Consider the following 24,786-nt stretch of genomic DNA (forward strand, 5'->3'; position numbering starts at 1 on the left):
ATTCTCATATATCCCAATTGTTTTAGCATGTTACAGATCAAATCCATATTTAATCCATATTTATAACTGAAATATTGTCCAGTTCTGGGTTGCTAAGGCTTGAGAGTCTTGTATACCTTAGCAAATGCAAAAGTGAATTCATGCTTGGAGAAAACATTGACTTCATCATTCTTGTTTTCCTGAAAAGTGAATTGAGCTCATAAAGCTTATGCATTTATAACAATTATATCATTGTTACTGTATTTTATTATTAAGTAGTTCTTTTTTTATTATAAGGATCTAATCAGGTGTGTCAATTTGCCTGTCTGTAGACAATCTGAGAGTATCTTGGCCAACTAAAACAAATACATTATTTTAACAAGGGTAAGATAAAATGCTTCGCCAGAAATTAAAGGAAAAAAAAAAGGGAGCAAACACTTGTGTTTCAGCCAGAGAAAAGTCATGCCATCTACAGCAAAATGAGTTTACAGTGGGCAAGAGCTGTGGTCCCCCTGCTGCTGTGGGCAGGTGAGGGAGGACTGGGCACGCTTTCAGGCATTGCAGCACTGTGTTGTAAAGGGAAGCCTAATTCTCAGCCAGGATAATAGGAACTCTGGGGTTTAAGGTGTAGATTCTATGACAGCATAAGTTGTAAGTGAAGCAACTGAAACATTAAGCTGCAGCAATCACATACTTACTGGATTTATTCTCAGCTTTAGCTCTGGACAACTAGGAAATCTCTGGAAATTTATGCCGTTCCTGTGTCTGCTCACAGGTTTGCCTTTCTTGTCACCAGGTCTTCCAGGAAGGTCACTGCCTATTCAGTTTGCCCATTAAATGTCTCCTCAAGGTCACTTGGAGCCTGATGCCTGTGAAAATCTGTCACGTCAGTGATTACCACTCAGGGGTAACTGTTACACAACTGTTGAATTAAAACTATTCTTTTTCAAAAAAAACAAAATTGAAAGTGATTCAGAAGCTAAAATTGTGCAGGGAATGTGGTGAGGTCCAGAGAAGAGTGATGAAGCTGGTGAGGGGGCTGGAGAACAGGCCTTATGAGGAATGGCTGAGAGGGAATGGCCTCAAGCTCCATCAGGGAAGGTTTAGGCTGGACATAAGGAAAAAATTTTTCACAGAAAGGGTCATTGGGCACTGGAATAGGCTGCCCAGGGAGGTGGTTGAGTCACCTTCCCTGGAGGTGTTTAAGGGATGGGTGGACAAGGGGTTGAGGGGCATGGTTTAGTGTTTGAAAGGAATGGTTGGACTCAGTCATCCCGTGGGTCTTCTCCAACCTGGAGATTCTATGATTCTATGATAAGGTCCAAGTGGCTTTCTGCCCTAGTTCTTCTGTGGATCCATCATGTTCCATTTTATATAGCCTGTTCCAACACATTTCATTTAGAGAAAAGTACCTGAGGAACAGGTTTGCTGCCGGCTTGTTTTCCTTCTGTTAAAAAGATGTGAGTTGAGTCACAGCTGTGGACTGTATATATGACAACATGCTGCTTCTTTGCTTGCACCTGCAACAGCTAGGCACCAGCATTACTTGAGAATTTGTTTCCACTGTATGGTAAAAATTAAACAGCAACAGCACTACACAAAAATATATGACGAATAATAAGCAATGAATGTTGTATGGGATAAACATATCAAATAATGAAAAATACACTGTCAGAACTAAGCTGGCTTACTTTTGCATCCAGGCAATGTTGACAGGTTAAAACATTAAAAGAAAGGAAAAAAAGTGTTTGTTGTTGTTGGCTTTTACTGCATGTTAAAGAGCTGATATTTTAATGTCCCAAGATTTCAACTCTGGCAGTAGCATACAGAACTGTAGAGATGCTGCTCCTTCAGAACCTGATGGCCATTGTGCTAGACTTGCTGTCTGCTGTTTATAGTGATTTTGTATCCCGCTGCTAAAGGATTCTCTCTGAAGTTCCTTTTACGTTTATGACAAGCACTGTACAATTTGTACACTATGTGAACAATCACTCATCCATTTGCACCTGCTTTTTCCTAGCAGGATCTTAGAAATAGTCGAGTCTTCCCAATTACAAGAGAATTGGTAGGAGAAGAAATGAAGAAACTTGCAGAATGTCCTTCTGTGGTATCTTGTGCCACATCACAAGCCGAGTCAGCTGTTGCTGATTTTTCTTATGCAACTGTAAATACGTTTATAGTATTACTTTGCCTGATTACTTGGTATCTTGAAGATCCTCATTATCTTTTCAGAGATCTGGTACAAGATATTTCATCAGGAGTGTTCCACATGTGTACCACTAGCAAGATTTTGGACTTTAACCTAGAAGGCAGACTCAGCAGATGAATTAAGGGGGCGTGCAACACAGCAGGATCTTCTACTGTTGGTAGTTAAGTGAACACTCTTATGATGGAGCATGTCTGCTGTGATGCTTACTGTCCATCAAGCAGTCAGTTGGTGTTGCAGCCTCTCCAGAAGGATGGATCTCTCCACTCCTCTGCTGTTCTCATGAGGCACATGGGAACACATCTGAAACTAACAGCATAAAAATTGCATGGTTATGTGGTATGCTTGAATGTGTCTCATCTTGAACACCTCACTCAATTCAGTATCGCAAGTACTCTTTAGGAGACCCGACTTTAAAAGGAGTAGTGTGATCTTTGGATGTGCAGAGATATAGAGAGCTGATTTTATCACAACCTCATGGAAGGTACTATAAGACTCTGGCTTCCAGTTGGGAAAAAAAAGTGTAAACAACTTTTTTTAAAAGGTTGTTGAGATTTTTTTTCAGAGAAGAGCCATGAAAATGACTGGCGAACTAGAGAAGATGTTTTCCTGGGAAGGGTTCAATTGCTTTGCCTTACCAAGGAGAGCAAGAAGAGTGTTGATTATGTATATTTAACACCACACCTTAAAAGGCTGCTCAAGCTAGCAGGGAAAGTCCTAAAACCTAAGGGAGGGAGGTGCAAGCTAGACTAGCTAAAAATTAAGAAACTAAGAAAAAGGCATTCATTCTTATTTGCAATGAGAATAATTACACATTAGGGCAAGTAAATAGCTCGGACTTTCAAGCATTTTAGTAATTTATACTGCTGGCTGTCCTGCTGGCTGTGGCTGAAATCAGTCAGTTCCAACTCAGTGAATTCAATATGGTGAGGTGATACTCAATTGCCCCTGTTTGCTGAGACCCACTCCAGAATACGATGATCTTTATTCAGCCTTACCATCAAAGAGCACAGTCCCATGCCTGCAGACAATGTTTGCAGGATAAGGCTTCGATGTGTCATTTCTAGTGTGATGTACTGTTTATTAGTAAGTGAAATACCTGGGATTCCAGCTCTGTTGGTGGGACGTCTCTGAAAACTTGAGATGAAAAGAGAGCTCTTTTCTGCAGTTGTGCTCCCTGTTGCCAGCCAATTCCATGCAGTCTTTCGTGGGAACCCCCTGCTCCTATGGGCACAGTTGTGTGGTTGTTTAACACCACATTTTTTTCAGCTTTTACCCTTGTTTACTTTGCTTGGTCTCACTTCATCTTTTGTTTCATTTTTCTCTTAAGTGTTTATGCTCAACTTAGCTTTTAGCTTAATGTGCATATTTTTTACAGTAATCTGATGAGATCTTTTAAATCATGGATGATGTGCTTTTAAAAGTACAAATGGCAGTTCAAAGACAATCACCATTTAGAGGACAGTACATATACGCCCTTTGAATGTTTGTATGTCTTTGCCTGTGAGACAATGTTATGAGACCAATTCTTAGGTAATTCAGTTATGCCACATCTTTGGCCAAATTCTTTTTTGTTTCTTCAATGTAAATCCAATATAATCTCTTGTATTTCAACAGAGATAATTGGCTTTATCCTGATACTAACTGAAAGCAAGTTTTGACCTGAATTTTTCAGTGTATCTCCTGCTGAAATCTCCTCCCACTGAAGACAGTGTCATTATGGCTGAGGCCCTAGGTTTGGTAAACAGATTTTTTCCTTAGCTCGTATTTCTGTCAGATCATGTGTTTGATTTTCTTACATTGTTCTTATACTTAATCTCTGCCCATTTAGTTGCATTCCTTGTTGGGTTTTATTTATTTAGTGACTTGGTGAAGCTCAGATAGGGATAGATAGAGCATGACAAGTTGCAAATTTATTCTGCACATATCTCTTCTGTGTCTTGCTGTGTTTCGGTTTTTACAGTTTGGTTTATAGGATGTGTTGTTTATTCAAATGGTTACTTTTTAGAAGAGCATTTAACAGCAGCTGTAAGTGTACTACAGAGAAGTTGTTGCTATGTTTCTTATTTATTTTTACTCTGTTGTTTGTGAAGTCCTCCAGGAACTGCGTACTGCTAGGGTCAATATTGAGGACGTGCTAGGTTCAAAATGGAGAGAACCCACGCAAATTCAGAAAGTCGGCTGTGTTCATCACAAGGTCTTTGGCAGCTATAAAGAGAACCAAATGAAAAACTGCCTTTGCTGGAGTTTGGCTGCTGATGCTAGTAGGACAGAATCTCAGCCCTGCTCCCTGTCTGTGGTCTTTGTGAACATTCAGAGATGGTGACACTGGTAACATGGAACTGTACTTTTCTCTTTAGGAAAGGAAGAGAGGCACCCTCCTAGTGATACTGATCAAGCAGAGGGAAGCAAAAGAATTCCCCAGGAGACTGGGTTGAATGGCAGGTTTGGCAAGGGGTAGGGGGAGTGCTCATTTATTAGTAAGCATTTTTTAAAGCACAGGTCACAAGGTGTGCCAGGCTCCTGTGCTCAGGTGACATACTGGGGCAGCAGTCCTTCCCACGTGTGTGCTTTGTGACCAGTGTTAACAAAGGCGAGGTATGCCAGTTAATTTGCATCCATAGGGATGGGATGTGTTTTGGTTCAAATATACCTTGTGCCGACTCCAATTTGTGCCTTCCTTGAAAGCCAAAGCTGAGGAGGAGATGAGAATAAAAAGCAAATTCCTACTGACTGCGCGGGAGCTGCTTGTATAGCTGGCCAAACAAAGTGTCCTCATATAGATGTATTGCAATGATAAAATTTGATCTTACGCTAGAGGAGAGTTTAACAAGAGAGACAAATGTGGTACCTTGCAGTCTCATTTCGTGTGTATTAATGAGATGCGTAGCCTCTGCCATCAGGCCTGGCTTCAAAGGAGGCGGCAGGCATTGCCCTCCCTGCAGCCGCCAGCTGTGGGGACAGGAGCAAGCCCTTGTGGGTCTGGTGTATTATGGGGAGAAGCTGACTTTCTTCACTGCACTGCCAGGGCACAACTGGCCTGCTTGTGTGCTGGCCTAGGTGTTTCTGGCAGGTTCCAGCTGGGTCTTGTGGAGGTCCACATCTTCAGGTGTACTGCCTGCCTAGCAGACTCATAATGGAGGTGCCCTGGGGACATCTCTCAATCTTCTGGCTTGCTTCAGCACCAGGATCCCCCTTTATGCATGCGCATGGATATGAAGAGCATTTTTATGCAGCGCATTCTGGTTACATCACCACAGGCTCAGAATCTGGGGAACATTTTTCTCTTGTAGGTCCTTTCTCCAAATGCTGGTGACAGCAGCAGGGGCAGGCTGTGCGTTGTCTCTGCAGTGCTGTTACCAGCAGCACTCCATTTTCCATCTTTTAGTAAAGGAGACAAGCTGATTTCTGCATAAGTGGTGACCCAGTTTGGAACAGACATACAGCCAAACATGAAGGCAGGGCTTCGTCTGCATCAGAATATATCCTAAATTATCAGCAGCGTTCAGTCCTGGCCCCTGCAGTTAAGCAGCTGTGGTGAGAGTCATGACGTTGCAGAAGTAGGCCTGATGCTAGTCCACTGCTCTTTACTTCACCATGTTGAAGATTTAAGTTGCAAATAGGCTTTGTCGAGGCAAGGTTAAATTTCAGTGTTTGCTAAAGCAACTAAATGGACTGAGGTTAAATTCACCAGGAGATGCTGACTGTTTTGTACAATTTCAGCAACACAAGCTGTCAACCCTGTGAGCTGGGCAGTTGAACTATCCTTACAAATGCTTTATTTAGCTTCAACATTGCAAATCTACAACGTATTTACAAAATTTTGGTACAATCTTTTAAACTTTTAGTGAAAGCTTGTGCTGCAATGAAGATGTGAAATTAGCTGAACAAAAATGCTCAGGGACTTTAATATCCTGCTCAGCAGTTCAACTACGGCTCTGTCCACTATGCTGTCTAAAATCCTTGTCCATCTTTTATTTATTTTGCTTCAGAGCAATACTGTAAGTCATGTTTTCAAGACTGAAATTTCTATCTTGTAGCTCTAGTATAGCACAGAAAGGGAAAACAGTTGTACTAGTGGTAAGAAAAGAAGAGAGTAAATTGCATTGAGATGAGAGAGGACATGTTTTATTTTCTTGGATTATGTTAATTTAAAACTTTTTGACTTGGATGAGAGAGTTCACCTATTGTTAGAGGTACAAAAAGAAAGAAGTTGTGTGAGAAAACTTTGGTTTGTTTTCTGATTCTTTGTCTTCATGTTTTAAAACAGCAACATTAGCTGTTACATACACTTCACAGTAGTCATCCTAACACAATAATAAATGGACTTTTTGTAGGTAATTCTTATTTCCATGTATTATTATCCAGCATGTATGCCACTCTCCAAATATAAATATATTAACTTGGTCTTTTTGGACAAAGCATTAATGAATAACACGTGATTCCTTCTACAACATGCATTCTGCTTTACAGGGAAACATATATTCATGTGGCTATAAACTTGGACACCTTCCCATCCTGGCCTTGCATCTCACTTCTGACCTCAATTTTGTCTTCTTTCCACAGTTGTGCAGCACATCAAACGCCACAATATTGTTCTCAAAAGAGAATTGGGAGAAGGAGCCTTTGGGAAAGTCTTTCTGGCGGAATGCTATAACCTCTGTCCCGAGCAGGACAAGATCTTGGTGGCAGTGAAGGTAAAAGAGTCTAGGGTTTCCATTATTAATTCATGGTTGCAACTAATGCTATTTTATTTGTAAATGACTGTGTTTACCTATTCTGTAGCCCAGTGCAGCTGTTCTGATATATATGGAAGAGTTCACAAGGCTAATGGAGTGTTAAGAGAATGCGATACTTGATCTTGCTGTGGATTATAAAATGAGAGCTTAATTTCATAAGGAAAAGGGGAGAAACAGACAGTGTCACAAAGGGGCAAAATCTTTTATGTTCTATCTAAAATATAATTAGTGAAAAATAATGTCTAGGTCATTAAAAATACATATAACATATATTTGAGTCTAAAAAATAATCTGATACTGGCTAAGTGAATAGGCTGTGTGTATAATTGCTAGTCAGAGAAGGCCTTTCATTTTCAAGATTGTGCCATACTTTTAGTCAGCTACTGAAATTTTCTGTGGGTAAACTTCATTAATATAGCTGCCAGGAATATTATAACAAAATTGTGGATAGTATTATCATGTGCTGTTAAAAACTGATATATGGAAATCCAGAAGTCCTGCTTATGTAAGACCTAGAGGAGTGATTCTTGATTATACAGCTATAGTCAACTCTCCAAATATGCAGTCCGGAAGAGGAGGATGCTGCATGAAAACAGCCATAACCTTGGAGTTTCAAGTATGCAGAATAGTTCTCACATTTCTAGGGGGAAAAAAAAATGTCATTTTTGTGGTTCTTCTTTCGTTCGTCATTTCTTTGGTCATTTGTTTAGTAGGGCACAGACTACTTAGTACATTGGGAGTCTTCCAAGGAGTAAGAAGGTTTCCAGCTTGATCTCAGAGCTTGGACACCAAACCTGCTTCACAGTACCAAGCCTTTTTGTCCCCCCAAATGGAAGGGCTGAGTTTGGTTGTCAGCCTCAGTATGGATGTATTCTAGAAAACAATATTAGTGAAACTACACCCATAAGAGTTTGCAGAGTCTCCCTGGCAACAATCTCTTTATCTCCATCTGTGTTCTTTCAAAAGCGGAACAAGGTGTTCAGCATTTGGAGTATCTCATTAAATGCAGGGAGAATACACATTTAGAATTTGGAATGTGCCTAGGGATCAGAAAATAATGTTATATGACCAGTCACAATTAGGCAAGTGTGTATATTTTGGATCAACCCATATAGTAAAAATAATCAAGTAGATCATCTTTTTTTATTTGGAAGCAAGAAACAGAGTTTTGGATGTGGTAGCAAGAGAACATGAAAGGAGTATGGTCTTGCAGAGTGCTTTCTTGTTCCATCAAAAATAACAGGTTTCGGGGGTTTGCCAAGATTACAAGCTTTTTTGATACTTGAGAGTTGTTAAGTCAGTCAGCTCTGACCAAAAAAATTAAGCCATGAAGAGGTATATCATAGACAGGAGAAAGCAAGAAGTAGGAGATGACAAAACTAGATCTGAATGAATTTTCTATTGTATTTTGGTGAAGCGAGAGTGGAAATTGCCTTTCCTCTATCACTTCAGGGAATTGCTTGATAGCAGAATAAAAGTCTTTCCATTCCTTTACTTCCTTTGAAAGCTCTGACCAAATGGAGCCTGGCACTTTGGCTGTTAAATGCTGTACCATACTCACACTCTGCTGCTCTTTCTCAGTGTAATTCACAAGGAAGAGCATGCAGCCTTTAAAGGCAGAGATGTTTCCTTGAGTTTAGGTGACAGATCTATGACTTTTCTGGACCAGTCGTCATACTATTTTGTTTATTTTTTTTCCAAATCCACTCTGTAGTGTCCTTAATAAGGGTCTTGCAGGCAGTTGTGGGAAGAAGTACATCTGAAGACAGGCTATGCCCATTTTATGTTTCTTACATTGTCTTTTGAAGATGTGACTCTGGCTCAAAGATCAATTTTTTTTTTGTGAATTGTGCCATTGGATTGATCCCTTTATAACTGAGAGGTTAGTTGCCTGACACTTTGCTATTTTACTTTGGCACAAACAATAGCGCACGGGTGTCCTTCAGCAGTCACTGAGGAGGTCAAGGGATGGAACCTCACTGGTGCGCAGAGACCTATCTAGCCAGAGGACTGCATCCGCACCCAACCCTGGGGTCATGGTTTGGCAGTGAAAATGTGTGATACTTTTTTTTTTTTAAGCATTAGAGTAGACCAAGATGCCAGCAGCAGAGGGCAGCTCCGCCTGGCACACAGCAAGGGTTTTGCAGAGCTTCATGCCACTATGCAAAACCACAACACACCTGTCTCCATGAAATAGATTTAGTGACCCCAGTGGGAATATGTATTTGGTGAGCAGTAAAGTGGTGCCAGGGTGATTTAGGCAGCAAGAAAGCACAGTCTCACCGGCACTGTTACTGGACAACTGTGTGGTTCGTGCCTGATCCTCAGCACTACTGTCTGACTCTACATGCATCTTCCTTCTTTTTCACCAGCTGGTATCTGAAATGCTGACTTTCCTGCAGCAGATTATTTAGGAGCCAAGAGACCCAGAAAAATCTGGGAATATATAAAATAAGGCTTAGCATAAATAACATAAAGTGCTTGAGCTTTTGTTCCTTGGAAGAGGAGAAAGGCAATCTGTTTAAGTTTGTTTCAGCCATCAGGCTTTTTGAAGGGAGCCACAGTGGTTCAAAAATTAATTCTGTGGGTCAAACCCCATAAGCAAAATGCTTAACTGCAGGTTAAGCTAGCTGCATGGGCGTTATACTACCCACCTTCCCGGGTAAGTTTATACATGACATCTATACACTATTTGCTGTGAGCACTTTTAAAGAACAGAGGGTGGAGGAAGCAGAAGTGACTGTTCCCTTGCAGGCTGTTTTGCCCTGTCACAGTGATTGTTGAGACCTGATCTGTAATATCTTCTGATGGGGTTGGATCCCTAGGCATAGTCTTGCAGTAGTTTAAGCTGGCTGGAGCTGGAGGTGAGGATAACTGTCAGGATACAGGTCAGCAGCTGCCTTTGGCTCCCCTGGGAGGCTGGAGGGGTATTCACTCTCTGCTGCTCCAGGATTGAGCTCACCTCACAAACTGCTGTGTGCATGACATGAAGAACATTTGAAGAAAATCAAAGGTTCCTAGCACTTCAGGCCTTCAGTTCAGATAAGGGTCAAAACTACTCCTTCATTTAGGGGTGTTGCCCTCTATGTCAGTGACCAATTGGAGTGTGGGGAGCTGGGGATGAATGAAAAGCTGACTGAGAGACTACGGGTCAGGATGAAAGGGAGGCAGATACAGGTCACGTTCTAGTGGGGGTCTGCTACAGGCCACCAAACAAGGAAGAACAAGTGGATGAGGCCCTCTATAGACAGATGCACGTGGCCTTGCTTTTACAAGCTCTGATTCTCATAGGAAACTTCAACCACCCTGATATCTATTGGAGGGACAACACAGCAGGCACATGCAGTCCAGGAGGTTCCTGGATTGCATTGATAACTTCCTTCTCCAAGTGACTGAAGAGCCAACAATGGGCGGTGTTATGCTGGACCTTGTTTTCACCAACAAGGTCACTGATGTGCTTATGGGGAATGTGAAGCTCAAGAGAAGCCTTGGTTGCAGTGACCATGAAACGTTGGAGTTCAAGCTTACCACACTGGACTTCAGGAGAACAGACTTTGGCCTCCTCAGGGATCTGCTTGGTAGGGTACCATGGGATAAAAAGCCTTGAGGGGAGAGGGGTCTAAGAAAGCTGATTAGTATTCAAGGATCACCTTCTCCAAGCTCAGGAGTGATGTATCCCAACAAAGAGGAGGTCAGGCAAAACCACCAGGAGAATGGACATGGATGAATGAGGAACTCCTGGACAAACTAAACACTGAAAGGAAGCCTACAGAGGGTGGAAGCAAGGACGGGTAGCCTGGGAGGAATACAGAGAAATTGCCTGAGCACCCAAGGATCAGGTTGGGAAACCTAAAGCCCTTATAGAATTAAATCTGGCCAAGGACATACATCAAGAGCAACAAGAAAAGCTTCTATAGGTCTGTCAGTGGTAAAAGGAAGACTAGGGAGAATGTACAAGGAATTCCTCTGGAAGAAAACAGGAGACCTGGTTACCCAGGATATGGAGAAGGCTGAGGTACTCAACCACTTTTTTGCCTCAGTCTTCACTGGCAAGGGCTCAGACCACGGTGTCCAAGTCACGGAGGGCAAAAGCAGGAACTAGGAGATCAAAGAACCACCCACCGTAGGAGGAGATCAGGTGCAAGACAGTCTAAGGAACCTGAAGATGCACAAGTCCATGGGATCTGATGAGATGCATCCACAGGTCATGAAGGAACTGGTAGATGAAGTTGCTAAGCCACTATTTATTAGGTCTGAGAAGTCATGGCAGGCTGGGGAAGTTCCTACTGATTGGAAAAGGGGAAACATAACTCACTTTTTTTTTTTTTTTAAAAAAAAACGAAGAGGAAGACCAGGGGAACTGCGGGCCAGGTCTTATGTTATTGAAAATAAGGGGGTGATTGGTGACAACCAGAGTGGCTTCACTAAGGGTGAGTTATGGCTGACTAATTTGGTGGCCTTCTACAATGGAGCTTCAGAATTGGTGGATAAAGGAAAAGTAATGAATGTCATCTACCTGGACTTGTGCAAAGCATTTGACACTGTCCCACACAACGTCCCTGTCTCTAAATCGGAGAGACATGGATTTGATGTAGGGACCACTTGGTGGGTGTGGAACTAACTGGTCACATGCAACGAGTTGCAGTCAGTGGCTCAGTGTCGAAGTGGAGAGCAGTGATGAGTGGTATTCCACAGGGGTCAATACTGGCACTGATGTCTTTGAACATGGTCAGTGGGGTTGAAGACAGATTTAGATGTTAGGGAGAAGTGTTTTATGGTGAGGATGGTGAGGCACTGGAACAGATTGCCAGAAAGGTTGTAGCTACCCCATCTCTGGAGGTGTTCAAGGCCAGGTTGGATGAGGCTTTGAGCAGCCTAATCTAGTGGGAGGTGTCCCTGCCCATGGCAGGGGGGTAGAACTGGATGATCTTTAAGGTCCCTTCCAACCCAAACCATTCTATGATTCCATGATTTCTTGAAGAAATATACCACTCAGCTCCTGTGTGGTGATGGGGAGCGGTAGGAATGATTTCATAGGAGAAGGCTAAAACAGTATCAAGGGCAGCTGCTGCAAGAGTTTCTTTACTGTGTCACACTGATGTTGGTGAGAGGCTTGCTCTTGCTCTGAGTTGGCCGTGAATGCAGCTCTGTGGTGTTGGAGTGGACTAAGGAGCTGGTGGTTTGCACTTGCTACAGAGTACAGCTCTGCAGAGACCAGATGATATGTGAATACAGGATTCAGTGGAGGAGAATAAGCATGAACTGGCAGTCTAACTATCACAAGGATGAACTCAGCAGATAGAGAACTCTTAACAGTCCAGGGATCGCTCGGTCTCCCAAGGGAGTGTGTCCCACCTCCTTAGCTGGTGGCCCAAGTGGTTAGAAAGTATGTGTGCTCCCTGCTTAGAAAATACTGGTGAGAGTGCTTTGAATGCAGGGTTTTGGCATACTTGTCAGCAATTATAATATTAATGAGTATGTCTTCTTCTTTCTTTGTACTTTTATGGGTTTATTTTGGTTTCATTTTTTTTCTCTTGCACAGGGAACAAGATAAATGCATTTGTCAATGTAATTGCTATGCAAATGCTATGTACTTATTAATTACTTCAGTTTCCAGTCTCCTCCTTGCCTTACTGTGTCAGCTGTTTCTCATGCATTTTGTCTGTACTGTGCATTGCATGAAATAATGAAAAGTGGGTTTTGCAGTGGTGGCTGACAGCAATTGAAATCATCCCTTGGTAGTAGAAACCTTACCTAAGTTTGACGTGGGTTTTAGACCTTTCTGCATTTTGCTGTTTGACAGAAAATGTGTAATTGCCATGGCAACTGCTCTGTCATATGATAATTTTGCTGTTTCTATGAGATAAAAAGCATCTCCTGAAATATACAATATGCCATCCTTGTAGGACAGAGCTGTCAGCATCCTTACTGTCTATCCAGGGAAAAAGCCAGCTTTTTTTCCCCTAGGTTGCTATTACTTAAAAATGGGTTTTATATGAATTGTTTTTCTAATTCTGTTGTTGGGAAGAATTACAGTCGAATTGCTTTATACATGAAACCACCAGAGGAAACTCAAGTTACAACAGAATTGTTCCCAATGATTTCATTATATAGCATAGATTGGACTTTGGGTTGGTGCCTGTGTCATGTTAAAGCATTATCCCCGAGTCAAAAAGCATTGCAAGACATTTCAATTTCAGTTCTCACTTGGTTCAGATGGGGTTGTGGGGAGACCATAATGAGGAACTAATTTGATATCCACCTTAGATGATATAGCTGTGTATACTAATATATCACAGCTTGTGAAACTTCGATGATGCAATATTCTTGTTGCATGATTATAGGTAAAACTTGTCAAAGAAGGGTTCTGGGCCTGGAGACACATGAAATTCATAAGTGGGTCCCCCAGGAAAGGAATATCTGGGGCATGAGATTTTTTTATTCCTTCAAGAATCCACAGTCTAAAATACACAGGGAAATTCCCTGAACTTGGTAGATGGCCATCCAGTATGCCCTGCTACCTGTCCCCCCATCTGGACCTTATGATGGTAGATGTTCATTTTTCAAGACCTGTGGTTGCAGTTCCACCAGTAAAGCAAGCGTTCTCTCTTACAGTCATCTTTTAGTCCATTCTTCACACATGCATATATATAATACGGGAAAAGTGGATAGAAGTGTCTCTGTCAAAAGAAAAACCTTGAATAAATCATGACTACTGCAGCTAAAAGCCAGGTGTATTGGCAGAATGATTGCACAGTATCATCATTTTCTGTGCCTGTTCTGGTGAGTGTGGTTGGTGCTATACTCTGTAAATGAACTCAGGGTAGAAAATAAAGTGACTAGATGGCTAGGAGAAGGACTGCTTAGTTAAAACTATGCTGCTACTTTTGTATTTCATCCTCTCTTGTATTAAGTCTAGGTGTAGTTAAAATCCAGAGGTATGGAGTCCAGACATGAGTTTTTGTGAATAATAATAAGCACAAGGACTGTACTTTTTTGTACTTGTCATGGTTTATTGTCAATTATAAATATTCCTCTTTTAATAGGTGTCAGAAATTGCCTTTTTTCCGTGAATGGAAGTGTTTCCTTGCTCAGAAAGTGTAGTTCTTAAGAAGAGATCCCAAACTGTCTATGTGTGGCAGCTAAATTAGCATTATTTCAATATACAACAATTAAGCATCCTATTTGATCCAGTGTTGATATATTCAAAACAATAATATGCAAGAGATTAGAGCTGTGTAAATAAAGTGAGTGAGAAAAATTGGCACCACATCATTCTGATCTGCATCTACTTCCTCTCTATCAGTTTAGGACTGCTTCTCCAGTTACTTATACATCTGCTCAGTCTTAGGCATGTGAGTAGATTTCAAAGGAGTTTCTGGCTCAAGTCTCAGGTTTAAAGTTGTAGTCCAGAGACATCCACTTGCATAAATCTCCAAATGTATAGCACATCACAGGAGCCAACATCAGCAATAGTGACATTCGTAATACATAAAGAATACATCTATATTCCCACTAAGTATTTGAACTAAGCGGAATTTTATTTTGAAGAATTTAGAGGAAAGGTAAATACCAACAGGATACTAGGGTATGCTGGAGTTAAATGCTAAAGGGTATGAACCAGCTGTGTACTAGTACATTTCCGGATAGGATCAGTTTATTTCTATGTTTGGAAAACACTTGGCGCAGTAAGATCATGAGTATTCCTACATCTACTTCTGAGAAAAATTGTTGTTTGTGATGATGTGTGGTAGGAGAATGAAAATTGTGCTGTCATTATTTAGTTGCACTTAAACATCACATCTGCATTTCTAGAAAAGTTATTAATAAAGTATTTCCTCCATCCTTTATGCAGTAGAGTGTCCTTATCTTACCCTTACAGAGCCATTCCACATGTTTGCTATCTCCTGCAAACATTTCACCGTCCTTACATTTTTTGTTTCCTCCACCAGACGCTGAAGGATGCCAGTGATAATGCTCGCAAGGACTTCCACCGTGAGGCAGAGCTGCTGACCAATCTGCAGCATGAGCACATTGTCAAGTTCTATGGTGTCTGTGTTGAGGGTGACCCACTCATCATGGTCTTTGAGTATATGAAGCACGGAGATCTTAACAAATTTCTAAGGTAAATCCACAAACACATATTGTGCTGGAAAGCCAGAAGTGGGCAGAGAAGGTAGGTGTTACTGGCACTTAATATCAAATTAGCTACTACCACTGGAAAATGCCAGCACCTAGGGCTGCAAATCTGTGCAACCCCTGTGTTCTGTACTGGGATGTGGGGCTCTTTGTTTCTTTACCTATTTGGAAATGTCATTAAGTTAAGCCTTATGCTTTGCACTAAAGAAATGGAAACCAAAGAAATATTGTTTTCAATATATTTCAGTGTATTCTGAAATGTTTGGTTATAAATCTTATGGCAGGAATCATTTTCTTGCAGGCTTTCTGGCAGCACTTGGTAAATTCCCACTCAACATCTATAGCTCTCTGTAGGAGTCTAAGAGCTCTTGGAATCTAACCCCTTTTCTCTTCCCTCCTGTTAGTATTTTGGAAAGACTGCCATTAATTTGATGCAAGAAAACTGTGAGCCATAGAATCTTCAGTGCAATGGAAAATGCTACATTTTGAGGTCTGGATTAGGGCCTTATTTCTCAAGAATATGCATGAGAAATTGAAATTAGGCAGTATAGCAGTCATAAATATAGAGATGATGCTTAAGGTTCACAATAATAGGTAATTAATGAACCACAAAGTTATGAAGAGTGTCCTTGTTTATGTGGCACTTCACTAGCCTGCACTCGTTGACATAAAAATAAGCAGTTAAGAGACAGCTTTTGCTCTTATGTAAAAGAACTCATTTGCATAAGGGACTGTTCTTTCAAAGTCCTCTGTGGGCTTTTCATCAAGGGATATCACAAAATCATTTCAATGTATTGAGATCTCTCCTGCCAACGATAACTTAGGCGTACTACCATTTTAGAAAGGTGTCTGTGACAAAGCTGTAAAATAGTCAGAACTGATGTGCCTTTAAATGGATTCAGATTTTCTGTCTGACTGAAATGGCTGATGACTGCTACTGTCACCAGTTATGCATTTTTGATAGCCTGTGTGAAATGAGTTTGCAGCCTTTCTAATCTCCACTGAACAAGTAGCCACATCACAAAAGCAAATGACATCAGCTAGCATCCTTTCATACTGGCAGGGCCGACAGGTTGTTCAGGAGACCAGGGCCTGAACTGGAGATTCTGTTCTCCAAAGACGACTGCTTTTCAGAGAACAAAGGCTACTACATTTCAGGGACCAGTCATCTTTCTGGTAGAGGATTTAAGTGTATTGTCAGAACCATGGCGGGACATTTACATTTACCTGCTTGGACCTATGCCACTCATCAGGAGAGAACTACAGTTTCCTAAGATGCCATCCTAATACTTTTTCAGAACATTAGATGTAGAATCATAGAATCATAAAATGGTTTGAGTTGGGAGGGACCTTAAAGATCATCTTCTTCCACCTAAATGCCATGGGCAGGGACACCTCCCACCAGACCAGGCTGCTCAAGGCTGCTCAATGCCCCATCCATCCTATCCTTGAACATTTTCAGGCAGGGGGAATCTACAGCTTCCCTGGGCAACCTGTTCCAGTGCCTCATCACCTTCATTGTGAAGAATTTCTTCCTAATGTCTAATCTAAATCTTCCCCCTTCCAATGTAAAGCCATTGTGCCTAGTCTTATCACTATGTGCCCTTGTAGAAAGTCTCTCCCCAGCTTTCTTGTAGCCCCCTTCAGGTACTGGAAGGTCACTATATGATCTCCCCAGAGCTTGCTCTTCTCCATGCTTAACAACCCCAACTGTCTCAGTCCGTTCTCATATCAGAGGTGCTCCAGCCCTCTGATCATCTTCATGGCACTCCTCTGGACCCATTCCAACAGTTCCTTATTCTTCTTATGTTGGGGATTCCACAAGTTGACACAGTACTACAGGTGGGGTTTCATTAGAGCAGAGTAGAGGGGCAGAATCCCCTCCCTTGACCTGCTAGCCATGTTTCTTTTGATGTAGCCTAGGATATGGTTGGCCTTCTGGGCTGTGAACGCACATTACCGACTCATGTCAAGCTTCTCAGTGCCTCCAAGTCTTTCTGTGCAGGGCTGTTCTCAGTCATGTTGTCCACCATCCTGTACTGAAATGCAGATTGCCCCAACCCAGGTGTAGGACCTTGCACTTGGCCTTGTTGAACCTCATGAGGTTCACACAGGACCACTTCTCCAGTTTGTCCAGGTTCCTCTAGATAATATCACATCCTTCTGATGTGACAACTGCACCACTCAGCTTAGCGTCCTCTACAGAGTTGCTGAGGGTGCACTCAAGCTCGCTGTCTATATCATCAATGAAAATATTAAGAAGCACTGGTCCCAGTACAGACCCCTGAGGGACACCACCTGTTACACATCTCCATCTGGACATTGAGCTGTTGATTTTTGTTAGAAGAAGGCAGATTCACAGCTGATAAGAAATAGTTTCTTATCTTATAAGAAATACTTACTCTTTCCTAATTTTCATTGTCCTTTTCCTAACTCTGATTTTGAATTATGTACAGAAAGGTATTTTGCAAACAGTATACTTCCTACTTTAGGTCTTCTGGTTTTTTTCTTCATTATTAATCAGCACGTGTCTTTAGAACATAAAATGATTATGCTGGTACAAGCTGTTAAGCCTAAGCTTCAATTTATCATTCCTTTCGCATTTGCTGCAGTTTGTGCTGCCGTATCGGAGGTTAGTTCTAAGAGGGCTATAAGAGCCTGTATTTCTTACCCTGCAGCGCCACCAAAGGCTGTCAGGGGAAAACGAATGAGAAATTTAACCCAAAAGAGCCTTGCATGCAGCCAAAGGTTGTTTCAGATCTAGGACGAAAGCCTCGAAGTCATGCCTGCCCTGTGCTTGTTCTGGCCAGTGGAGGCTGATGTGGAAATCTCTTACTGTTCCTGGCTGTTGCAGACAATGAGGAGTACCTAATTTACAGCCAGGACCAAGAGGACAACAGAGGTGGACAGAGTGCTAAGTATGCTCCAAAAGTTTCTTTGAATACAGACCATGTCCTCAAGGAAGCTAGCAAAAGATACAAAGTTTTTTAATGTAGTGACTCAGAGCTTCATGTCTGTGAACAGTCAGAAAAAATCCATACAGTGAAATGGTACAGTGCTTTTCACTTCAAATTTGCCTGTGAGTTTTGGTTGAAGATTTCATATCCTCCCATTTATTCTCCCCAACCCAGAGTAGTTGAATGTCTTATCCTGTATCAGAGAGCTTCTTTGCCTGGTACCAGATGCAGTCCTAGCAGTGCTACACATGCTCCTTTGTTTCTCTCTCACATCTGTCACTTTACTCATGAAGTTCTTCCCTTGGGTCAATTTTAATATCATATTTCTAATAGATAGTGTCAGATTTGATCTCACAGATTTTGATTAATTTGCAACTCTTTTCCAAACTCTTGTGCCCTTTCCCTGGGGATGAATTAAGACCTCACCCCTATTGATTAGAAAGTTGATTCTCTGAAACGCCTCTTTCTAGGAAGGAAGAACTTTGAGAGAAGATAAAAATCAGTTTAAAGTATTTTTTATAAAGAGAAGTTGAGGGAAGAGGAGAAGTGTTCTCTTAGAAAGAACAGTCAGTAGGAATTGGAATAAAAAAGGCTTCTGAAAATGCAGAATAATGGACTGGATGAAAAGTGATATTCAGAATGTTATAAGTTGTATCAGCTGAGGAATGATTGCAAGATAACCTCAGAAATTGGATAAGGATTAGCTAGTAATGCTCACTGTAAAATGTTGTGTGTAGGAATATTTATATCTGTATCTTCAAGATACTAGGATGTTACACGTGTGCCAGAGCTAGCACAGTAAAGCTGGCTGAAGTGCATGTGTTCTGGTACTTTGCTGGGCTTTCCAAATGCAAGATAGCTTTCCTTCTGCTGGAGTGTATGCAGGTTTCTCATTAACCCATTGTTTATTGCATCTTAGGGACTTGCTAGGTCTTCAGAAACCCATATTTCTGAAGCCGTTTAATTGTTCAAAATAGTGCATGTTTTGTGTCCTTTTGCTATATTCAAGAACTGCCATCTGAGGCAGGACGCACTCTTTGTGATGAAATAAGCAAAAATGGTTTCCTGCTTTGCATTTGGATAGGAAATTAGAAGTGTAAATATAAAATTTCTGCCTTTGTTTCTCAGATGGCATCTCTAAAGCTCTTCTTTAAGAAAAGATGGGAGAGTCCATGGCCCGTCTCCTGTAGAAATCAAGGAATGCCAGAAATAGCAAAAGTGATGCTATGCATGCCACTTCATTGCCTTTCACTCTTACAGAGTAACAAGATTTTCCTCCGTTACCAAGCAGGTGCACTGGAGAGTCTCCAGAAGAGATTACTAGAATGGAACAGGACAAAGGTGGTGCTTTTGGGCAGAGGAGTATGAATACATGTGCCTTATTTCAACAAGTAATATATAGCTTGTTGTGTAATGCTTTTCACACCACCTGTCTTTCACACGATGAAGGAAAACATTACATGTAAAAAACCAAGATAGAAATTTCCTCCTAGTTTACCAATGAATTTGTAACCCTTTTTGTTATATTTGATAGAATCAGTTGTATGGTTTTAAGCTCAGTAATGCCTTTCACCTCTCCAGTTTACAAGTGACTTGTCACTTAATCTGCTTGTATTTTGGTGCAGGGCACATGGACCAGATGCAGTACTGATGGCAGAAGGCAACCGTCCTGCTGAGCTGACCCAATCCCAGATGCTTCACATTGCCCAGCAGATTGCAGCGGGTATGGTTTACTTGGCATCCCAGCACTTTGTGCATCGGGATCTTGCTACCCGGAATTGCCTGGTTGGTGAGAACCTGCTGGTGAAGATTGGGGATTTTGGGATGTCTAGAGATGTGTACAGCACAGACTACTATAGGGTAAGTGATCTGCTGTAATTGGTAGCAAACTATGTCTTGCTCAGTTGTCTTACCACATTGATGTGACAGATTCTGCTTTTACTCTGCACCATCTGTCCATCAGGTAATTTAGAGACTGGCTTATGGAGAACCTAGTTTTGGGTTATGAAGTTTTGGTAAACTGGGAGAGAGTTAACCAGAGTAAGATTGGCGTGTCCGGTGTTTATATATGTTGGCTTTTTACTCTAATAGTAAATCACAGAATGGTCTTTTTCTCTGGGCAGAAATTTTGCATATTTGCTTGGCTTTAGTAAAGAAGAAGCAGCAGCAGATAAAAAGTAACAGTGGGTAATCAGTCAAAATTGGCCCAACACTTTGAAGTTATGAAAATATGTTCTTATGTATTGCCAAATTAAATGGAAATTGGAGCTTTTGAGTCTTGTATAATGTTTCAGTTTACTAGAGGAGGTGTAAATATTGTACAGCAATACTGGACCAGGTATTTTTCTCAGGAAGAGAGTAGATGAGAAATTGTCAGATACACAGCACCTGAAATGCTGGCTCTAAGTTTTTCCTGCTTAAAGCCAGGTCTTTAGCCCTAGCGTTTGTGATTGAAGAGTTGTTTAGTGATGGGTAAGAGTAGCCCAAATCTGCTTTCCCTGAGCTTCATTGCCATAAAATGATCTCTGAAGTTTGTAGAGGGTTTCTAGGATCACTAGGATAAACAGGGCTATGTAAATTGATTACTGCTACTGTTGTCTTTGTACTATGTGGCAAGTTATGTAGTTAACAGCATTTGCTGCTTGCTACCACATTAATAATTTCGTGATTGGAACTGAAGCTATGAGCTGCCTGTGACTTGGGGAATGCAATCTGTGGCCAGGCTGTTAGTTTATGAACCCTAGAGTTTAGCCTGTAAGCTAACTACAGGACTACAGCAGGGAAGTGAGATTGTGCAGAGAAAAAATCAGAAGGGCTAAGGCTCAACTAGAAATCAGATTGGCAAAGTCTGTGAAAGATAACAAAAAATATATAAATATATAAATAATAAAAGGAGGACTAGGGAGACCATACAGTCCCTATTGGACGCAGAAGGAACAACAGTGACAGGGGATGAGGAAAAGGCTGAGGTACTTAATGCCTTCTTTGCCTCAGTCTTTAATTGTAAAGAAAGTCATTCTGTCTGTGTACAAACCCAGGAGCTAGAGGAGCAAAATGAGGCTCCTGTGATCCAAGAGGAGGTGGTCAGAGCCTTGCTAGCCCGACTAGACACCCACAAGTCTATGGGGCCGGATGGGATTCATCCAAGGGTATTGAAGGAGCTGGCGGATGTGCTGGCCAAACCCCTTTCCATCATCTTCCAACAGTCCTGGAAGACTGGAGAAGTTCCACTGGACTGGAGGCTGGCTGACATTGTGCCCATCTACAAGAAGGGTCGCAGGGAGGATCCAAGGAACTACAGGCCTGTCAGTCTGACCTCAGTGCCAGGGAAAGTCATGGAGCAGGTGATCTTGAGTGCTATCATGAAGCACATGCAAGAGAACTGGGTGATCAGGCACAGTCAACACGGGTTCACAAAAGGCAGGTCTTGCCAAACTAACCTGATCGCTTCCTATGACAAAGTGACTCGGCTGCTGTATGAGGGAAAGGCTGTGGATGTGGTCTTCCTGGACTTCAGTAAAGCCTGTGACACAGTTTCTTACATCATTCTGCTTCGGAAACTGTCAGCCTCTGGCCTGGACAGGCGCACACTCTCCTGGGTGGAAAACTGGTTGGACGGCCGGGCCCAGAGAGTGGTGGGAAATGGTGTGAAATCCAGCTGGAGGCCAGTGACCAGTGGGGTTCCCCAGGGCTCAGTGCTGGGTCCAGCCCTGTTCAGTGTCTTTATCAATGACCTGGATGAAGGCATTGAGTGCACCCTTAGCAAGTTTGCGGATGATACCAAGCTGGGTGGAAGTGTGGATCTGCTGGAGGGTCGGGAGGCTCTGCAAAGGGATCTGAACAGGCTGGACCGCTGGGCTGAGACCAATGGCATGAGGTTTAACAAGGCCAAATGCCGGGTCCTGCACTTGGGGCACAACAACCCTCTGCATTGCTACAGACTAGGAGAAGTCTGGCTAGAAAGCTGCCTGGAGGAGAGGGACCTGGGGGTGTTGGTTGACAGCGACTGAACATGAGGCAGCAGAGTGCCCAGGTGGCCAAAAGAAGGCCAATGGCATCTTGGCTTGGATCAGAAACGGCATGACCAGCAAGTCCAGGGAGGTTATTCTCTCTCTGTACTCGGCGCTGGTGAGACTGCTCCTTGAGTACTATGGGCCCCTCACCACAAGAAGGCTGTTGAGGCTCTGGAGTGAATCCAGAGAAGAGCAACGAAGCTGGTGAAAGGACTGGAGAACAGGCCTTATGAGGAGCGGCTGAGGGAGCTGGGGTTGTTTAGCCTGGAGAAGAGGAGGCTGAGGGGAGACCTCATTGCTCTCTACAACTACCTGAAAGGAGGTTGTGGAGACGAGGGTGATGGCCTCTTCTCCCAGGACAAGAGGAAATGGCCTCAAGCTCCAGCAGGGGAAATTTAGGCTGGACATTAGGAAAAAATTTTTCACAGAAAGGGTCACTGGGCACTGGCAGAGGCTGCCCAGGGAGGTGGTTGAGTCACCTTCCCTGGAGGTGTTTAAGGCATGGGTGGATGAGGTGCTAAGGGGCATGGTTTAGTGGCTGATATTAATGGCTGGACTCATGATCTGGTGGGTCTCTTCCAACCTGGTTATTCTATGATTCTGTGATTCTAAGTCACTCACCATATTTGAGCATATTTTCTGTATCTGCCTCTCACATGACTTATTGCCAGTGAATTCCTTAGAGATAAAATGAAGACCTCTTCTTTAGCCATCCAGTTTGGGCTGCTGTGTCCATAAAGGAGAGCATCACCTTAGCATCAGCGTTTGTGGGGTGGCTGGGATGAGATTGCCTCTACATTGGCTGAGGCTGCATGGGGCAGAGGGAGCTACACACACAAGTTAGTAGTAGGCAGGTACAGTTGGACCTGATGATATTAAAGGTCTTTTCCAACCTAAGGATTCTGTGATTCTAAGGTGTAACAAAGGAGAAAAAAGAGGGAGTCATGTGAAGATGGTGCAATCATGGGTGTGAGAGGGGGAATGAATAAGGCAAGCAAGGTAAGCTGGGTAGCTAGGTAGACAGATATTAAAGTGTGAATGGGGGGAGAAAGAGGTAGGCAAGTATCAAAAGGGATTAATATAGATGTAAAGTACCATGGCTGCATCCAAACAGGTGATGTAAGCTTGCAAGATGATGAAACTTAAAGTTGGGTAGTTGCTTGTTCTACACAGTGAGAAAAACAAGAAAGATCATTTCTCTGGCCCTTCACGTTCCAGGGGAATGTATTTCATAGTGGTAATAGCTGGAAGTTACAGTGAAACACATGAGGTTTTGGCCTGCCCTGCTTGGGCTGTATGTGGGCTGGTCAGAAGCTGGTCATGAAACAGCCAAGGCTATGACGGCTTTCCAGGCAGTTACCTTGAGAATTATATCCATGGCAGGCCTAAGTAATGAAACTGTCAGCAATGGCACTGGGATGGCACTGACCTACCTTTCCTAATTGTTTATAGCAGGCTAAGTCTTTTTAGCTGTTCAGGCTTAATCACAAACCTAGAAGCAATTCTTCCCCAACCTTGACAGCTTTATCTTATGCTTGTTGGAAGGATTTCCAAAAATCTCTGCAGTTCAGAATTTGTGTTTATTAATACACTACAATCAGTTTTTCAGGATCCTACCACCCTTGTCAGGATGTTTGATTTGCCCAAGATGAGTATTTATAGCTTACTTATGTGACATAAGGAAGATCCCCAGTCCTTGTTCACTGTTAGATTGTTAATGACATTCTACATTGAATCAGTTCAGTTGTTAGAAGCTGCTTCAGGGAAGATGAGGAGAGAAATAACCCCTGGGCTGGGAATATGCGATGTGTGGCCCTGATCACACAAGCTTTTCTTTTTCACCCCATTTCTTTGTTCCTTTCCTTTTCATGAGGCAGGAATCTTGTGGGTGGGGGAGCTCTGGTGTATATGCTAGCATTTAGTGTAACAGCAATAGTTTTTGATAGTTAGACCAGACGAGCCTGGGGACATGAAGAAACTGCAGTGGCTTTTCTTACCCAGCACTGCAGTCGACCCCAGGCAAAACTAAAACAACTGAAAAGTAATTAGTGTTTGCCTAACAGCTACAGCGATGCTCTGCTGCACTGCAGTCCTTGTAGCACTGGATAGTTTCACAAGTTATTTGCCTGCAGAGCTCAGGTCTCAGGTTCATTAGGGAGTTTTGTTTCTTTTGTTGATGTCTGTTTTTTGTTGTTCGGACTCCCACCCTCCCCCAACAGGTCAGGGTTTCCCATCTTTCCCTCTGATAGCCAAGTAGTATGACTCAGCAGAAGCTTTCAGTGGCTTAAAGTATTGACACTGAAGCATGGGAACAACTACTATGCTAATATTTATTCAGGGATAGTATATCAGGCCCTTTTCTAGGCTTCCAGTACAGGTTTGCAAGTGGTTGCTCAGTACTTGGTCTTAAAATAATTCTCTGCATTTCTTTATCATAAGCAAAAAGCTAAGGAAAAAAAAATAAAAAAGGAAGGTTGCCTTTTCTGAGTACTTGGAAAAACTTAACAGGGGTATGCTTTAAATATCCAGACGAGTCAGCCAGATACAGGCTGGAGCCAAGATTTTGTATGAAACTGTGATCTCACTGGAATTAGCAAAAGCTTTGCCACTAACTTCATTAGGACCAGAATTTCACCCCTCCTCATTTTTATGTTTGTCCAGTGAAGGACAGAGACTCTGTTTCTGATTTAGATTTGTGGATCTCAGTTGTGTAATCTCTGTTTAGCTGTTGTAGAACTTACTTGCCTTTATGC

The 24,786-nt window shown here is 42.3% G+C and overlaps 1 protein-coding gene across 3 annotated transcripts in view; it reads left to right on the forward strand.

The window, feature by feature from the left end:
• NTRK2 (neurotrophic receptor tyrosine kinase 2) overlaps positions 1-24,786 on the forward strand; it is a 215,489-nt gene that overhangs the window by 148,433 nt on the left and 42,270 nt on the right. For all 3 annotated transcript variants that reach the window (XM_069880272.1, XM_069880273.1, XM_069880274.1), the window contains 3 exons: positions 6,752-6,882; positions 14,877-15,049; positions 19,646-19,880. In XM_069880272.1, the coding sequence (XP_069736373.1) occupies positions 6,752-6,882; positions 14,877-15,049; positions 19,646-19,880 (539 nt within the window). The remainder of the gene's footprint in view (positions 1-6,751; positions 6,883-14,876; positions 15,050-19,645; positions 19,881-24,786) is intronic.

The sequence above is a fragment of the Phaenicophaeus curvirostris genome, chromosome Z (assembly GCF_032191515.1).
Source record: "Phaenicophaeus curvirostris isolate KB17595 chromosome Z, BPBGC_Pcur_1.0, whole genome shotgun sequence".
NCBI classification, from domain to species: Eukaryota; Metazoa; Chordata; class Aves; order Cuculiformes; family Cuculidae; genus Phaenicophaeus; species Phaenicophaeus curvirostris.